Source organism: Sorex araneus, chromosome 1 (assembly GCF_027595985.1).
Source record: "Sorex araneus isolate mSorAra2 chromosome 1, mSorAra2.pri, whole genome shotgun sequence".
NCBI lineage: Eukaryota > Metazoa > Chordata > Mammalia > Eulipotyphla > Soricidae > Sorex > Sorex araneus.
The window spans coordinates 338,961,455-338,978,562 of NC_073302.1; the positions used below are offsets into that span (position 1 = coordinate 338,961,455).

The 17,108-nt window shown below is 42.3% G+C and overlaps 1 protein-coding gene across 3 annotated transcripts in view; it reads right to left on the minus strand.

The window, feature by feature from the left end:
- Positions 1-310: 310 nt before the first annotated feature.
- The window catches only part of BAG4 (BAG cochaperone 4), a 41,810-nt gene continuing 25,012 nt past the window's right edge, over positions 311-17,108 (minus strand). For 2 of the 3 annotated variants that reach the window (XM_004606864.3, XM_004606865.2), the window contains 3 exons: positions 6,010-6,264; positions 5,023-5,286; positions 311-3,823 (listed from right to left, as the gene is read on the minus strand). In XM_004606864.3, the coding sequence (XP_004606921.2) occupies positions 3,341-3,823; positions 5,023-5,286; positions 6,010-6,264 (1,002 nt within the window). In that variant the 3' untranslated portion in view covers positions 311-3,340. The remainder of the gene's footprint in view (positions 3,824-5,022; positions 5,287-6,009; positions 6,265-17,108) is intronic. The other variant, XM_055124637.1, reaches the window with a different exon arrangement.

The window sequence follows — 17,108 nt, forward strand, 5'->3', positions numbered from 1 at the left end:
CTATACTAACCACTTAAGGAACTGACTCCAAAGAACACTGTCGAAACCGTAAGAGAGAGTCCCACACCAAGGACAGGGAGAGAGAGTCCAACCCCTGGGCTGTGCGTGCAGAAGCAGCAGGTCTGATCCCCGGCGCCTGCAGCCTCCGGGCACCTCCAGGAATGACCTCTCCCCCCAAGCAGGGTCCAGATACAGACCCAAAATCGCCACGTAGGCCCCCAAACACAAGAAAAAATTCACACCAACCCACTCCCCAGATGACTCATTAGGACTTACAAATTTATATTAGCATTTACCACACAGAAGACGGTTGTGTTTAACATGCCAGGTCTGGGAAACTTTATTCAAGATTTTGACAAAAATTAACCCACGGGAATATAAATTTAGACACGTTTTAATATCAATCACATATCAATAAAATTTTAAATTCATTCTGGAGTCAATATTTAATCAAAACTTAAACTAAACCCACAAATTATGAATATTATTCTCCTTATTAAGTTCATTGTACTTTCTGAAGGAGCTTACTGTCTTAATTGTCTTTCCTTAGATATTGGTATTTAGAACATTTTAACATGGTTTACACAGCTTTAGGTTCAGTTTGTACTTATCCTGAATCTTACTATAATTAGAAATACAATTCAGAAGTGATGACCCTTCCCTTACCAAAGAATTCCAATGAAGAAACAGAAAAAATAGGAGAAGTAGAAATCACCATTTGACCGCCACAGTAAGGAACTGACACAAAGCAAGATCTGCCAAGGGCTCCAAAAATGAGTGGGCAAACAATTAAGCAGAAACAGGACATTTGCATAGTCTCAAAGGGTCCCAGCAAATATACAGTCACCACAAAGGAGGACACAGGAAGTTGAGGGTTGAGAATTCTAGCAGACAGACACCACCTTAGGCAGTGAGCAGGATCAACGATACCAGGACTGCAGGACAAGCCAGGCGCCAACACACCCAGACTGGAGGGCACAGTGAGACACAGCCACTCGGGTCCTGTTTGGACCCTGGGAGAGTAAAAGGACATTTGTGAAAAGACAAAGGAAATCTCTGGTTTTAAAACTCTAGTTAACAGTATTGTATCAAGGCTAACTTTGTAAATTTAATAAGTGTTCTATGGTTAGCAGATGTTAATATAACGGGAAGTTGAGTGTTTATCTTACAACTCTTCAATTCAGTCCAAAGTCACCTCAAAAAAAATTTTTAAAAGACAAAAATACACACATAAATGTATCTATGTGTATAATGTAAATATATATATCAAGACTATGAAAATTGGTATGTTGGGCACTCAATTAAGTAGTAATATTCATCTCCTGAATTACCACTCGCTGGTTTACATTAATTTAAAGGTCCCCAATCCTAAATTTTTAATTTCAAGTTTCTAATTTTCGTAGAAAAGTGTTTTTTTTCTTTTCTTTTTTTTTTGGGGGGGTGGGGGTTCACATCTGGCAATGCAAGGGGTTACTCCTGGCTCTGCACTCAGGAATCACCCCTGGCGGTGCTCAGAGGACCATATGGGATGCTGGAAATCAAACCTGGGTCAGCCACATGCAAGGCAAACGCCCTACCCGCTGTACTATCGCTCCAACTCGAGAAAAACATTTTTAACATTCCTATGGTAAGCCAGTATTTACTATAGTAAAATTATCACCATATTCTCTCATAAAATCATGCATTCCAACCATATGATTATTTTTTACCATATTTAGTGCAGCCAATATTTTTACTCTTGTCTTCTCATCATATTTGTCCTATCAATAGTATTTCATGTGTAAGGAGAGGAGAGGGCTGAGAGATTTGTTAACAAGCCTGGCATTTTAGGCAAAAAACATTATCATTTGAACATCTTGGTAAGAAGCAGCTGCTTCCCAATTACAGATACTGTATACTAGAACTCACTTCAGGTGTAAAGTCAGAAACACCATGTAAAAGCAGAGAGCTGTCCAAGCAAGCCCAGAGTAGACATTTCAATATTCTCTCCTGAAATTGGGATCTATAATGAAAATTAATGGTAATAAAACATCTTTTCTTACAAAACAGGCAATATTGTGTGTGTGCAATTTATTCCAGGGAAATAAAGATAAAAACCAAATCTCCCTGGGGCTGGAGGGACAGTGCACAGGCTGAGGCGCTGTCTTGCATGCTGCCACCCCCAGGCAACACCCCTGGGCACTGTCTAGGGCCTCTCCTGAGCAGAGCTGGAAACACGCCCTGAGCACTGCCAAATGCGTCCCCAGAAGCAAACCTGCCTTGCAGAGATGATTCCCCACTCTTGGTATATCCCTGAGCACGAACCCTTTACTCACCCTCATTATTCTGTATCATAAACTGAGCTGAAATCTGCTCATTGAGGTCTCGATAGTGAAATTCCAATTCTGGATAGAGTAGAACTTCCATGTCCTATTTATTTCCTTTTTCAGTTATTATCTCCACTCACTGTGGCATTAAATTTTTATCTCTATTTATCATAATGCTTCATATGGAAGCAACAATAGTGAAGAAGTAATTATATTCTGTTTAGAGAATCTTTATCCAAATACAACTAAAAAAATAAAAACTCAAAGATGGCCAACAATCAATTTCATTCCTATGAATTGCCACTTCCAAATTTACCTTCCTCTAGTAACACTGAAGAGACATGATAAAACTTGAACCTAATGATCAATACAAAAGGGGAGACAATTTATCTCAGAAACTCACTACACACATTACAACATATTCAAGTGAAGAAAAGATATAAATTCATTCAGAATTGCCATACTCTCTGGCTATCAATAGTCTCTCGAATTATTATATTAAACATATTACTACAAAATATACCAAGAAATAGAGAATACTATATTTGTGAACTGCAAATAACAAAACAAAACAGGGCTCAAGAAAGGCTAAAGTCCAAGCTGTAATTTACAGGTGTACACTGGAAGCAGTCACAATGTACAAAAATGTGACAAGTGATCCAGATGTTCAAAAAAGAACGGTCTGGGATCACAGTCTCGTCTGGGAGGTTTCAGATAAGCCTGTTACACAAGTGTATTTTACCTCCTGCTGATAAGAAGCAGCTTGCTAGATTACCCACAAGTCTAAGGAATTAATCTAATTGGCAATATTGAACACTCCAGTTTCCGATTACATTCATTGGTCTGAAAACCTGAAACAATTCATAATTAAAATGTTCGCCCCGTCCATTAGCAGCTTTCCAAGCGCTGAGTCGAAGTCAGAATGTACTGCTTCTTGCTATCAACAGGCATTTCAGGATGTGAGGAATCAACCAAAACCAAGAGTTCTTTGGTCAAGTTAGTAATAGGAGCTTTCCCCTTTGTTTCTTATCTTTTCATAAGCCCTTTTTTTCCAATTTTTCCAGGATGGCCTGGATTTTACAAACAGCCTCTTTCCTGGCCTGCCGAACAGAATCCTGGCCCCCAGTTTCAACTGAATCCAGTTCCAACAGCTCCTTGGTCAGCATTTCTTCCAGAAGCCAGTATGCTTTGTCTGTCTTCTTCCCTATGAACTCTTCAACTTCTTGCTCAAGGTACTGGACCTTCTCCAGCACGTGTATGATTTTCTTAATACCTGGGGGAGTACTTTGATCTGAAGATAAAGGCTCCTCGGGGAGACTACTTTGACCTTGACTGCTGGCATGCTCACTGCTAGAATTCCCATACAGCTGAGGCTCAGCACTGTACTGGACTTGGGGATCCAAAGGCTCGGAGTTGTCACTGTTCACTGCTCCTGAGGGCTGATACTGATGGACACTGCAAGGAAAGCTGTGCTGGTTCAGGCCTGGATCAGGCTGGCTATAGGAGTATGAGGAATCCTTGAAGTAGGAGAGCAAAGGGAGGAAAAGCATGTTAATGGGAATCCATCAACATTACAGTTATTTGCTCATATCTTTCACTTGACCAGGAAGGTACATAAATAGATTCCCCACCAGTAAAGCTGGACCTCACTCTTGAATCATGTTGGGAAAATACAACTCTAAAAAGGTGGACAAGGAAAAGGAGAGAGAGAGAGCAAAAGGGAATGCTCTGCCACAGAGGCGGGATGGGGGGAATGGGGGGTGGTGATGGGAGGGATGCTGGGACCACTGATGGTGGAAAATGGGCACTGGTGGAGAGATGGGTACTCGACCACTGTATGACTGAAATGCAAGCACGAAAGTTTGTAAGTCTGTAACTGTACCTCATGGTCGTTCACTAATAAAAAAATTATAAATAAATAAATAAAAGGTGGATAAGGGCTGGAGTGATAGTACAGCCGGTAGGGCATTTGCCTTGCATGCAGCTGACTCAGCTTCAATCCCCAGCATCCCATATGGTCTCCCAAGCACTACTAGGAGTAATTCCTGAGTGCAGAGCCAGGAGGAACTCTTGAGTATCGTTGTGTGACCTGCTACCCCAATAAATAAATAAATAAATAAATAAATAAATAGATAGATAAATAAATAAATAAATGTAAAAAGGTGGGCAAGAATGAAATGAATGCTCTGTCAAAGTAAAAGCCAGAGTTCCAAGTACGATGGCTGGGATCTGCCCTGGTGCAGGTCATCAAATGAGTATCTCAGTCTATTCTGATCACATCATAATCCATCCAGTGAGTGAATAAAGAAATCAGTTTCCCCCTTGTTAACACCAAGACAGGTTATGAAAAGGAACCCAGCCAAAGTAAATGATGTTCAAGCCTACAGTTTCATTAAACCTTCTGGAACACTTCACTTGATTTTGTCTTCTCTCTTTAAGCTAGGGTACTAAAACACAAACTCTGGTTTTAACATTCAGATAAAAACAAACAGCAAATGAGTATTCTTCCTGTTGATAATGGCTGTGAACCTGAAACTGTCCTAAAAAGTAAAGCCACTTTTCACCAAATCGGGAGGTGGGAGAGATGAAATCTGGGCTAGGTACAGCCACGGGCAGGGAGGAGGTAGTCACCAGCTCTTGGTCATTCACCCCATGGAAACCCATCAGTGTGCCAGGTGTGGGCTGTGCTCTGTGGCCCAGCTGCCTCCAGCCCTACCTTGGGTTGCTGCAGAGGCGGTGAGGGAGGTGGCTGAGGAGCACGAGGAGAGCCAGCGCCAGGCCACGGGGGAGCGTTCTCGCTCACGTAGAGGTGACCGGGCGGTGCTGCGGGAGCAGCTGGCGGCCAGGGGTACCGGTTTGCCATCCCGTAAGTCCCAGGAGGAGCCCAGGAGTCCTCGTGGGATCGTCCACTAGGTCCTGGTTGCGGAATACTACGATTACCATCCCCGTAAGAATAATGGGGCAGGGTCATTCCAGGGCTCTGGATTGAGAAGAAGGAAAGTGCCGATCACTACTAAAAGACACTTTCAAGCAATGAAAAGACTCCAGCATGAACCACTGCGCAGCTGCCCTATGATTAGAAGTGAAACCATATGCTACAGGAAGAACACACAAAGACACTTTAGAATTTCTACTGACACTAACAAAAAAATATGCCTTCGGCTAGATAGTTCAGCAAGTAAGGGCTTGCCTTTCATGTAGCAGACCCAGGTTCCATCCCTCACACTACACACGGTCCCCAGTGCCTGCCAGAATTTGGGGGACGGACCCAGGCGTAAGACCTGAGCACATGCAAAATTAATCAATATGCCTAGGCTGGGGAACTCGGCTAAGAGGCAGAAGATGTGTGTCACATGTGTGTGTATATCTATATACACACTAAAAAGACTAAGAGGTAAACTTTAAAGCAACAACTCTAAAGATTCTTCCCTTACAAAAATTTTATAATTATTTAAAATTTAATGTTTTTCTATAAAAATTTGAAGATACCCTCAGCTTAAAATTCATCTACTATAATACTGCAACAAGTGAGAAAGGCAGGAGCTAAAAAAAAGGGAATGTTCCTGCCTTCCCAATCACTGCAAGGGAATCACTGCAATCCGGAGTGCTTTACGAAGTCAACATTACCGAGATCGGTGCCCTTTCACTACATACAACTCAAGAGACAGAGCCTGCATTTTTGTCCCAACAGAAAACAGGTTACCTGTGAAGCAGAGTATCCTGGAACCTGCCCCCTAAGAGGGGCTGTTTCAGTCTGGCAATCCTGCTGGGGATACATCCAACGAGAGACTGGGGTTGGGCTGTCGCCAGGTGAACAATAGGTGTTTGGAACCTCTGTGGAGTAATTGGTCTGAGTATATCCAGGTGTGTAATATGCCCCAGAGTACGAGGTGGTATTTGCACTAGGGCCAGTGGAGTATGGTGGGCCATATGCTCCGTTTGTGTAGGAATTCAAACTCTGTAAAGAAAAGCAAAGTTGAGAGAATAAAAGATGAGTGAAAAAAAGAACTGAAATACCCTGGCCCAGTACCCAACTGTGCAAACTTTAGGAAGAAAAGTTTTAGTAGCTAGAGAAAATGACATACACAATTTTGAATTTTGAAGCATTATCTCATATATTATAAACATATACCGTGTTAAATCAGATTATCATGGGTCATGAAACGGGAGAGTGATGAATAATGAAGAGAATGGCCTTAGAACATGGTCTCAAATGTTTACAGAAGAATATCTTTTACACCTAACCACAGACAACTCGTACTCAAGAGAGGATACTGGGAAACCAAGAGAGAACGACTAGAAAAAGAAAAAAAACAAACACCGTGATCACAACAGGAATAAAAAAGACTACACAGATTCTGACAAAATTTCTGAGATTCTGTTTCTCTGAGATGTTAAAAAGTGCAAACTAGTCTGCCAAGGTTATTGTGGAATTGTGAAAACTAAATGACTGACATCTATCAACTGCTCACAGGTCTGGTACTTGACACACTCAATAAATGGTAATTATTTATAGATCATTGTTGTTAGTATTATCATGACAAGGTCAAGAAATGAACTTGGATCTCCAAATGTCAGTATTCTTTGAACTATACCACTCTGTATCCAAAACAATATTAGATAACAGATAAATTCCTTATATATTGCTTAGAGTGTGGCTTTACAGTTTGTTTCTCTTACATTAGCTTCCTCCTGCTTATTCTGTTCTTAAATCATCTGTCCAGAGATATATAAAGATCATATAAAGAAATATATAGAACAGTTTTTTTTATATATAAGCAATATAAATATAACTGTATGCACAGAACTCTGGAAAAGAGTTACACAAGCTCAAATAGTTGACTAACAGTTTTTAATATGAAATTAGAAACTAGGAACATTGGTAGTGGGAAATGTACACTGGTGGAGGGATGGGTGTTGGAACATTGTTTGACTGAAACCCGACCATGATCAGCTTTGTAACTCTATCTCACGGTAACTCAATAAAAATTAAAAAATTTAAAATTTAAAAAAACAAAACCAAAAAATAATAAAGTAAAATAAACTATTCAAAGGATATAAAAAACAATCATCTGTCCAGACTATTATTGATACTCAGAATCTTCAGTTTAATAATCCAAAAAAGTTTAAAGCTAAAAAGAAGAAAAAGAAAAAAAAAAGTTTAAAGCTGGGGCCGGAGCAATGGTACAACGGGAAGGCACTTCCCTGGAGCCAGGTTGGACCCGGCACCCCAAATGGTCTCGGAGCACCGCCAGGAGTGACTCCTGAGCGAAGAGCCAGGAGTGAGTGCTGAGCACTGCTGGGTGTGCCCCACACCCCTGCGGAAAAATATTAATGTTTTTATCAATTTTTATTTAATTTCTATAATAATAAGTCAATTTTTCCTATATTCGTCTTTGTCTAGAAATCCAAATAATCTTCCCTGCTTGAAGTAGAATTTAAAAATCCTTATCTATAACTGTTAATGACTGAGGGAATGAAATTCACATTAGACTCCTAATCTAATGCATCAAAAAATAATATTGGAGGAATATCTTTTTTTTTTTGGTTGGTTTTTTTTTTAAATTTTTTTTTAATTTATTTATTTTTAATTAGAGAATCACCGTGAGGGTACAGTTACAGATTTATACACTTTTGTGCTTATACTTCCCTCATACAAAGTTTGGGAACCCATCCCTTCACCAGTGCCCATTCTCCACCACCTGTAAACCCAGTGTCCCTCCCACCCTCCCCAATCCCATCTCCCCCCCACCCCACCCTGCCACTGTGGCAGGGCATTCCCTTCTGTTCTCTCTCTCTAATTAGCTGTTGTGGTTTGCAATAAAGGTGTTGAGTGGCCGCTGTGCTCAGTCTCTAGCCCTCATTCAGCCCGCAACTCCCTTCCCCCACATGGCCTTCGACTACAATGTAGTTGGTGATCGCTTCTCTGAGTTGACCTTTCCCCGGAACGTGAGGCCAGCCTCGAAGCCATGGAGTCAACCTCCTGGTACTTATTTCTACAGTTCTTGGGTGTTAGTCTCCCACTCTGTTATTCTATATACCATAGATGAGTGCAATCTTTCTATGTCTGTCTCTCTCTTTCTGACTCATTTCACTCAGCATGAAACTTTTCACGCCCATCCACTTAACTACAAAATTCTTGACCTCCTTTTTTCTAACAGCTGCATAGTATTCCATTGTATAGATGTACCAAAGTTTTGGAGGAATATCTTAATTCTGTGGAGAATACCTTAAATCCTCGCTTCTCTTGAGGGGCAGGGCTCAGGGGCAGGGATCCAAGCCAGGCCTCACACCGCAAGGTGAATGCTCTGCCACTGAGCTTCACTCCTGACACCTCAACCTTGACTTTAGTTTTGTCTTTGTTCTGTGGCACAGTGGTGCTCAGGCTTGCTCCAGGCTCTGCACTTAAGGATCACTCCAACAGATTCTGGGGAATCGAACCCAGGACATCATGCGGGCAAGTGCCCTACCTTCTGTATGCTCTCTAGCCCCGTTATTTTATTTTCTCAATTTTTTGGTTTGGGGGCTACACCCGGAGGTACTCAGGACATACTCCTGGCCTGGCTCTGCACTTGGATTACTGCTGGCTGGGGTCGGAGGACCATATGGCATGCCAGGGAGAGAATCTGGGCTGGCCTTGTGCCAGGCAAGCACCCTACCTGCTGTGCTAATTCCTCCAGCCCCTGCCACCTATGCCTTTAAAGTCTAAGCCAAGCCATGTTTGTGGCAACAGGATAGAAGACAGAATAATCACTCATGACCAACAAATTCCACACAGATTCAGATGCTATGGAAGAGTCAGCAAGCTGTATCCCGAGGAGAATGAAGCCACAAGTCCCTCTAGTACGGCGACTGAAAGTGGCAAAGGTCTTCCACTTATACACTTATAGGCTGCCTGAACTAAGAATTTCTCAGGGCCAGAGAGCCCAGCAGGTGAGGTGTTTGACCGTGTTTGTTCCCCGGCACCTGATATGGTCCCCTCAGATCCACCAGGCCAGCAGTAACCCTGAGCACTGCCAGGTGTGATCCAGGGGAAAAAAGGATTTTTTATTTAATTAGATGCACTGTTGCAGAGATGATAAAACATCACAGGAATTTTTGTATTACTGTTCAGCTTCAAAATGCCTTCCTGAGGAAAAGATTCAACTAGAGAAAAAATTATAGGCATGAAGTTGTCCAAACAGTTATTTATAATCACACAAAATTCTAAACACCCCATGGGGGCTGGAGCAATAGCACAGAGGGTAGGGCATTTGCCTTGCATGCAGCCAACCCAGGTTCAATCCCCAGCATCCCATATGGTTCCCTGAGCACCACCAGGAGTAATTCCTGAGTACAGAGCCAGGAGTAACCCCTGTGCATTGCCAGGTGTGACCCAAAAAGAAAAAAATAATTCTAAACACCCTAAATGTCCTAATGGAATCATTAAGTAGATTATTGGATATTCATTGAAAGTATTTTATTGTGTTAATTCACTAAATTATGATACTAAAGAATCAGTTTTTGTTTCTGTTTTTCCTTCAGGGTGATTTTGTTTTGGGCTACTCCTTGCCCAGTGCTCAGAGATCAGGTCACTCCCTTGTGGCACTCAGGGGACAGTGCAATGCCAGTGGCCACAGCTGTGAGTCTGTCAGAAGTGCAGACTCCAAGCTGCTAAGTTATCTTCCTGGTCCTTCTTCAGGTTTTAATAAAGGCAGCTTGATAGCTCTTTTTTTTTTCTTTTTGGGTCACACCCGGCGATGCACAGGGGTTACTCCTGGTTCTGTACTCAGGAATTACCCCTGGTGGTGCTCAGGGGACCATATGGGATGCTGGGAATCGAACTCGGGTCGGCCGCGTGCAAGGCAAACACCCTACCTGCTGTGCTATCGCTCCAGCCCCAGCTTGATAGCTTTTATAAAGTACTTTTAAAGGTCATACTTAGATACTACTAGTAAAATAATGTCACACAGAATTTGATCCAAATTCTTCAAGGATATAGATAAAACAAGATGATCAAGTACTGATATTAGGTGAAACTGAGAGGTCTATACAGGAGAGATTTTATTCTCATTTTAAATTACGTTTAAGGTTTACCTTAATATTAAAGAGTTCCTGTTACTGGAATGTAGTATATACAATAAATGAAGTCATATTAAAAGAAAAGTGTACTGTTGGACGGTGTACCTGCTTTGTAGGAAGGCAACTGCTTTGCACTCAGGTAATTTGGGTTCAATCCCCAGCACCACATATGGTCCCCAAGCCCTGCCAGGAGTGACCTCTGAGCAGAGTCAGAAATAAGCCCTGAGCACAACCAGGTGTGATCCAAAAATAATTAAAACAAATGAAAAAGGTGGAAAGAAATTTACCAAACTATGAATAACAAAGTCATAATTCGCACTTCCCTCCTTTTCTTAGTTTCCCCAAATTAAAAACAATAACTGGGTGTGTGTCATCCAGTACTGCACCAGAGTGCCGCCAGCAGGGCTCAGGCACCACGTGGTGTGCCTCCAGGTGAAACAGGAATTTCACCCTATTTTCCAATTTTTGTCATTGCTAGCTTGGGGGCGACATGTGGCAGTGTGGAGGGGCTTTCCTATCTCTGAACAGGAGCAAGCTGGGCTGTGCTTGGCTGTGAGGAAAAGAAACACCTAATCTCCTGTACTGTCTCTGGTCCCCTATTACCCAGTCTGGAAAGTGGGGCCACAGCCAGCAGCAGTCAGGAGCTACTCTTGGCTGTGTCCAGGAGTGCCCCATGGTACTGCCAGGGATTCCCTCAAATCTGAGCAAGGCTGCAGCCTCTAGAGCCCTCGGCAAAGGGGAGTCCTACTTCACCTCCTGCGTTATCTCCAGTCCCTACTTTCCAAAATGTCCACACGTCATCTTCGAAGAACTGTTTCTTGGTTCATCCTCTGGGGTAGGGGAGGCACAGAAGGCTCTGCTCAGGGCTTGCTCCCAGATCTGCACTCAGAGATAACTCCTGGAGTAGGTAAGGGGGACCATGTAGGACGCCAGGGATGGAATCCAGATCAACTGAAGGGCCTGTCCTGCTGAAGGGTCAGCAAGAGAAGGGCCCTACCTGCTGGACTATCTCTCCAGCCCTGTCCCCATCTCTTGATGGAGTGGGTTACTGGTATTTTTACTGCTGAGTTTTGTGAGTACTTTATGTATCTTGGATATTATTAGTCCTCTATTCTATGTGTTGGATGTCAATTATTTTCTTTTATTCAGTATGGTATTTTTTTTTGGCCTGCATTTCTTATATTATGTAAAAGCTTTTCTTTTAATTGTAAAAATATTAAATTTTATGGAACCCCATTTGTTTATTTTTTGTTTTTGTTATCTTTGCCTTTGAAGTCAAATCACTCAGAACACTTTGCGGTCCATATGCTGGAGAGTTCTGCCTATTTATCTCAGCACACTGAATGGATTCTGGCCTAATCATGATGTCTCTAATCCACTTTGAATTAGCTCTCGTGATTGGTATGAGACACGGATACAACTTTATTTTTTTGCACGTGGCTATTCATTTTTCCCAGCACCTTCTGTCTGAGAGGCTTTTCCTGCTCCACGTCGTGCACCAACAACTTTGTCACATTAACTGTCCAAAGATCTGAGGGTTTATCTCTAGGGTCTCAATTCTGTTCCATGTGTCCATAAGAATCTTTACTCCAGTACAATACAGTTTTGATTACTATAGTTTGGTTGTTTTTTAATTTTTTTATTTTTTTGCTTTTTGGGTCACACCCGGGGATGCACAGGGGTTGACTCCTGGCTCTGCACTCAGGAATTACTCCTGGTGGTGCTCAGGGGACCATATGGGATGCTGGGAATCCAACCAGGGTCGGCCGCATGCAAGACAAACACCCTACCCGGCTGTGCTATCGCTCCAGCCCATATTACTATAGTTTTACAGTAAACTCTGACGTCAGGAAATGTGATACCTCCCATCTTCTTCCTTAGAACAGCTATTTGGGAAGTTTTCTGATTCCATACAAATTTTAGTAGAGTTCGTTCCAAGTCTGAAGGGTACCATTGGGCATTGGATAGGAATTGCATTAAATCTGTATAATTCTTTGGATGATTACTTTGACAACGTTGAATCTTCTAATTCATGACCACAGAGTTTTTTTTTCCATTTCATAGTGTCCTCTTCTATGTCTTTCAGTAGAGATTTGTAGGGGAGTTAGTTGTTGATGGGGTTTGGTTCTTTCTTCAGTTTGTTTTTGGACCAGACCCGCAATGTTCAGGAGTTACTCCTGGCTCTGCACTCAGGAATTGCTCATGGTGGATATTAATGTCTTTCGCATTCTTTACTAAGCCCTTGACATTTAATGTTTTTGGACAGTATTTTAAATGGGGTTCCTTTTCAAATTTTCTTCTAGTTTGTTCATCATTTGCATGTAGAAATGAAAGATTTTGGGGTCAATTGATTTTATAACCTGTTTTTGCTGTGTTGGCTTACTATTTCTAGAAGACTGGGGTTTTTTTGGGGAGGGTTGTTTTCTGTTTTGGTTTCTGGGCCTTACCTAGCAATGCTCAGGGTTACTCCTGGCTCTGCACTCAGTAATTATTCCAGGCTCTTAAAGTTTTTAAGTGGAGACTTTAGGGTCTTCTAATGTATAAAAACATGTCATCTGCAAATAGTGATAGTTAAACTTCTTTCCAGATTTGGATCCCTGTGACTCCATGTCTTGTCTAACTGTGTGAAAAGAATGCCCGAGCCTAGATTCGGGGCAGTGGGTGAAGTGCACACACTCGCCTTGTGCTTGGCCTGAAAGGGAAGGTTTCAGCTTTGAGCCATTGGGCACTTTGTTGGTTGTGGGTCTGTAGTAAATGGCAGTTACTACCTTGAGATACACTTCTTCTATCCCTACTTTGTAAAAGGTTTCTATTATGGTTAGATATTGAATCTTATAGAAAAACTTTCTCTGCATCAATTGATATGATCATATAGTTGGGTTTTTATCTTTCATTTTGTTGATATATTACATATATATGTATTATACAATATATATGAAATGAGGGGGGGAGAGGGAGAGAGAATCGTCCTCCAACTTTACATCCCTGGAAAAAACTCCACTTGGTGGCCCACATCCAAAAGAACAAAAGTAACCAGTGTTGGCGCAGATGTGGGGAGAAAGGGACTCTCCTTCACTGCTGGTGGGAATGCCCAGTGGTTCAGCCCTTTTAAAAAACAGTATGGGCGATTCTCAAAAAATTAGAAATTGAGCTCCCATTTGACCCAGCAATACCACTCTGGGAATATATCCTGGAGAGGCAAGTATAGTAGAAATGACATCTGCATTTATATGTTCATTGTCAGCACTATTTGCAGTAGTCAGAATCTGGAAAAAACCCAAGTGCCCGAGAACAGATGACTGGTTAACAAAACTTTGGTACATCTACACAATGGAATACTATGCAGCTGTTAGAAAAGATGAAGTCATGAAATTTGCATAAAGGTGGATCAACATGGAAAGTATCATGTTAAGTGAAATGAGTCAGAAAGAGAGGGACAGACACAGAAAGATTGCACACATTTGTGGAATATAAAGTAACAGAATGGGAGACTAACACCTAAGAATAGTAGAGATAAGTACCAGGAGGATTACTCGACAGCTTGGAAGCTGGCCTCACATGCTGGGGGGAAAAGCAGCTCAGATAGAGAAGGGACCACCAAGCAAAGGGTACTAGTTGGGCCCGCTAGGAGTGGGAAATGTGGGCTGAAAATAGACTATAGACTGAACATGATGCCTACTTAATACCTCTATAGCAAAACATAACACCCAAAAGGAGTGAGAGAGCAAAGGGGAATGCCCTGCCACAGAGGCAGGGTGGGGTGGAGGGGACAGGGTGGAGGTGGTGGGAGGGATGCTGGGACCATTGGTGGTGGAAAATGGGCACTGGTGGAGGGATGGGTACTCGATCATTGTATGACTGAAATGCAAGCATGAAAGTTTGTAAGTCTGTAATTTTATCTCACAGTGATCCACTAAAATGTGAAAAAAAAAAAAACCTCCACTTGGTCATGGCATTATGATCCTTTTGATATTATTGTTGGACTTGGTCCACTAAGATTTTACTGTGGATTTCTGCATCAATATTAAGGAAACTGGTCTTAAATTTATTTATTTTAGTAGTTATCAGTCTGTTTTTGGTTCGCTGCATTGAAGCTGCTAAGAAGGGTTACCATTTCCTTGATATAAGAAAAGCTTGGGGGCTGGAGCAATAGCACAGCGGGTAGGGCATTTGCCTTGCATGTGGCCGACCCGGGTTCGATTCCCAGCATCCCATATGGTCCCCTGACCACCACCAGGAGTAATTCCTGAATGCAGAGCCAGGTGTGACCCAAAAAGAAAAAAAACAAACAAACAGAAAAGCTTAAGAAGTGTAAGTAGTATATCTTCTCTGAGGAAACCACAGAACTCACTAGAGAATCTATCTGGGCTTTTGTTCTTGAGTAAAATACAGTTTTTCTAAAAGTAGGTTTCACAGTGGCTTCCCACCAGAAAGATATACTGTTCAGTGTATTCCCTTTCCATTAGGTATACAATATCACACATGACACACATACCCCAGGGTTGGGGGAGGAGATTTCCTTTAACAACACAACTCCTATTGCGCTCACCTTCAAGAACATGGATTGTGGGGCTGGAGCAGGCAGGGCACAGCGGGTAAGGCGTTTGCCTTGCACAAGGCTGACCCTGGTTAGATCCCCAGTACCCCATATGGCCCACTGAGCACCATCAAAAGTACTTCCTGAGTGCAGAGCCAGGAGTAACCCCTAAGCACCACCGGGTGTGACACAAAAACCAAAACAAAACAAAAACCATGGAATTCTTCACCACAAATATACTCCAAGATTTCATAATTCTTAGCAGTTGAAATCAATTTATGCCCACTGGATTTATATCTGTTTCTCTGAATAACCAACCTATTACCACTTACCAGTTACCTTTTTAGGCAATAACAGAACTATTCTCATTTTTAAAATTCTAGGTAGTTAAAACAGAATAAAACCTTGTGCTATCAACATGCACAACTGCTGTACCACACGGAGCCAGCATGCCCAGGACCTCCCCACTGGCCCTGCATCTCTGAGAGTCTAGTCTTCTTCCCCTCCCCGTCCTCCTACCACATGGTGATCTGTTTTGTATTCCAATGTCAAGGGTTTGTCACTGATCAGTACTATCTACTCCCTTGTTCTGACTTTCTATATTCCACAATATCACTTGGTGTTTGGCCCTCTCCTTCGGACCTATTTCACTTAACCTAACACCCTCCAATTCCACATGGCATGCCGCATGAGTTTACCTTTCTTTTTTTTGGGGGGGGGGTCACACCCGGCGATGCACAGGGGTCACTCCTGGCTCATGCACTCAGGAATTACTCCTGGCGGTGCTCGGGGGACCATATGGGAACCCGGGTCGGCTGCGTGCAAGGCAAACGCCCTACCCGCTCTACTATCACTCCAGCCGCCCCCCCCCCTCGAGTTTACCTTTCATTATGGCTGAGTACTCCACCAAGTATCATACCACATCCCTTATTCTTTATTTCTTTCATGATATGCAGTACCTTTAACAATAGTTTGATGCAACACCACCAGTTTCATGCATACATCATCCCAACCCAGCACACTGCCTGCTCCCCACCACCATCCCTAAGCTCAGTTCTAACAACCAACTCTCCAGTTCAGATGCCTTTGGCTATTTGCTGCTCCCTTTACTATGTTTTTCTTTCTTTTCTGGTTTTTGGGACACACCCAGCCATATGGGACCACAAGGGATGTCAGAGATCAAACCTGGGTTTGGCCACTTGCCAGGCAAGCACCCTATCCACAGTACTATGACTCTAGCCCCCCTTTGTTTTATTTTTCATAGATGTTTTTAATTTTTTTTAAGTTTTTTAAAAAAAACACGCAAAGGGGCTGGAGTGATAGCACAGCGGGTAGGGCATCTGCCTTGCACGCGGCCGACCCGGGTTCAAATCCTAGCATCCCATATGGTCCCCTGCGCACCGCCAGGAGTAATTCCTGAGTGCAGAACCAGGAGTAACCCCTGTGCACCGCCAGGTGTGACCCCCCCCCACAAAAAAAAGGCATAAATAAATAAATAAATGAATAAATGTAAAGAAACACTAACAATATTTTAAAGAATCACTAAAAATAAAACTAACAAAGTATACAAAACTCTTAAAACATAATTTGCAAGTATTAAATAGTTTTCACTGGATGAAACTTGATTAGAAAGATGGGAGGGGAGAGAAAAAGAGAAAATATGTGTTCAAGAGAGAACATGGGTTTCTCCACAGTGGGGGGAAAAAAGCAAGGAAAGATTTACAGAGACAAGCAAGCAAAGCACATGACGTTTAAAGGAGAACAAGGTCTTAAGTTTTGTCACCATCTCTATGATTATTTTCCATTTTCAAAGCATCACATATACAACTTCTTGATCCATTCATCCATGGTAGGATTTGGAATTTGTTTCCCTGAACACCGCAAAAAAAACATTGTGCATATATCCTTTCAAATTACAGTTTTTGTGTTTGGGGGAAGAGTTTTGTGTCTGCCAAGAAGTGGTCCATTGGGCTGTAGGGGAGTTCTAGTCTTCCTTCTTTCAGAAACCCCCATACTGCTTTCCACAGACACAGGACCAGGTGACAGTCCCCCATCAGCAGATGAGGGTTGGGTGCTTTTTCACTGTACCCTGCCAACACTGGTTGTTTCCAGACTTTTTGGTATATGCCATTTTCAGTAGTGTGAGAAATCTCACTGTGGTTTTGACTTGTATTTTCCTAGAAGTGTTGATGAGAACTTTTTCT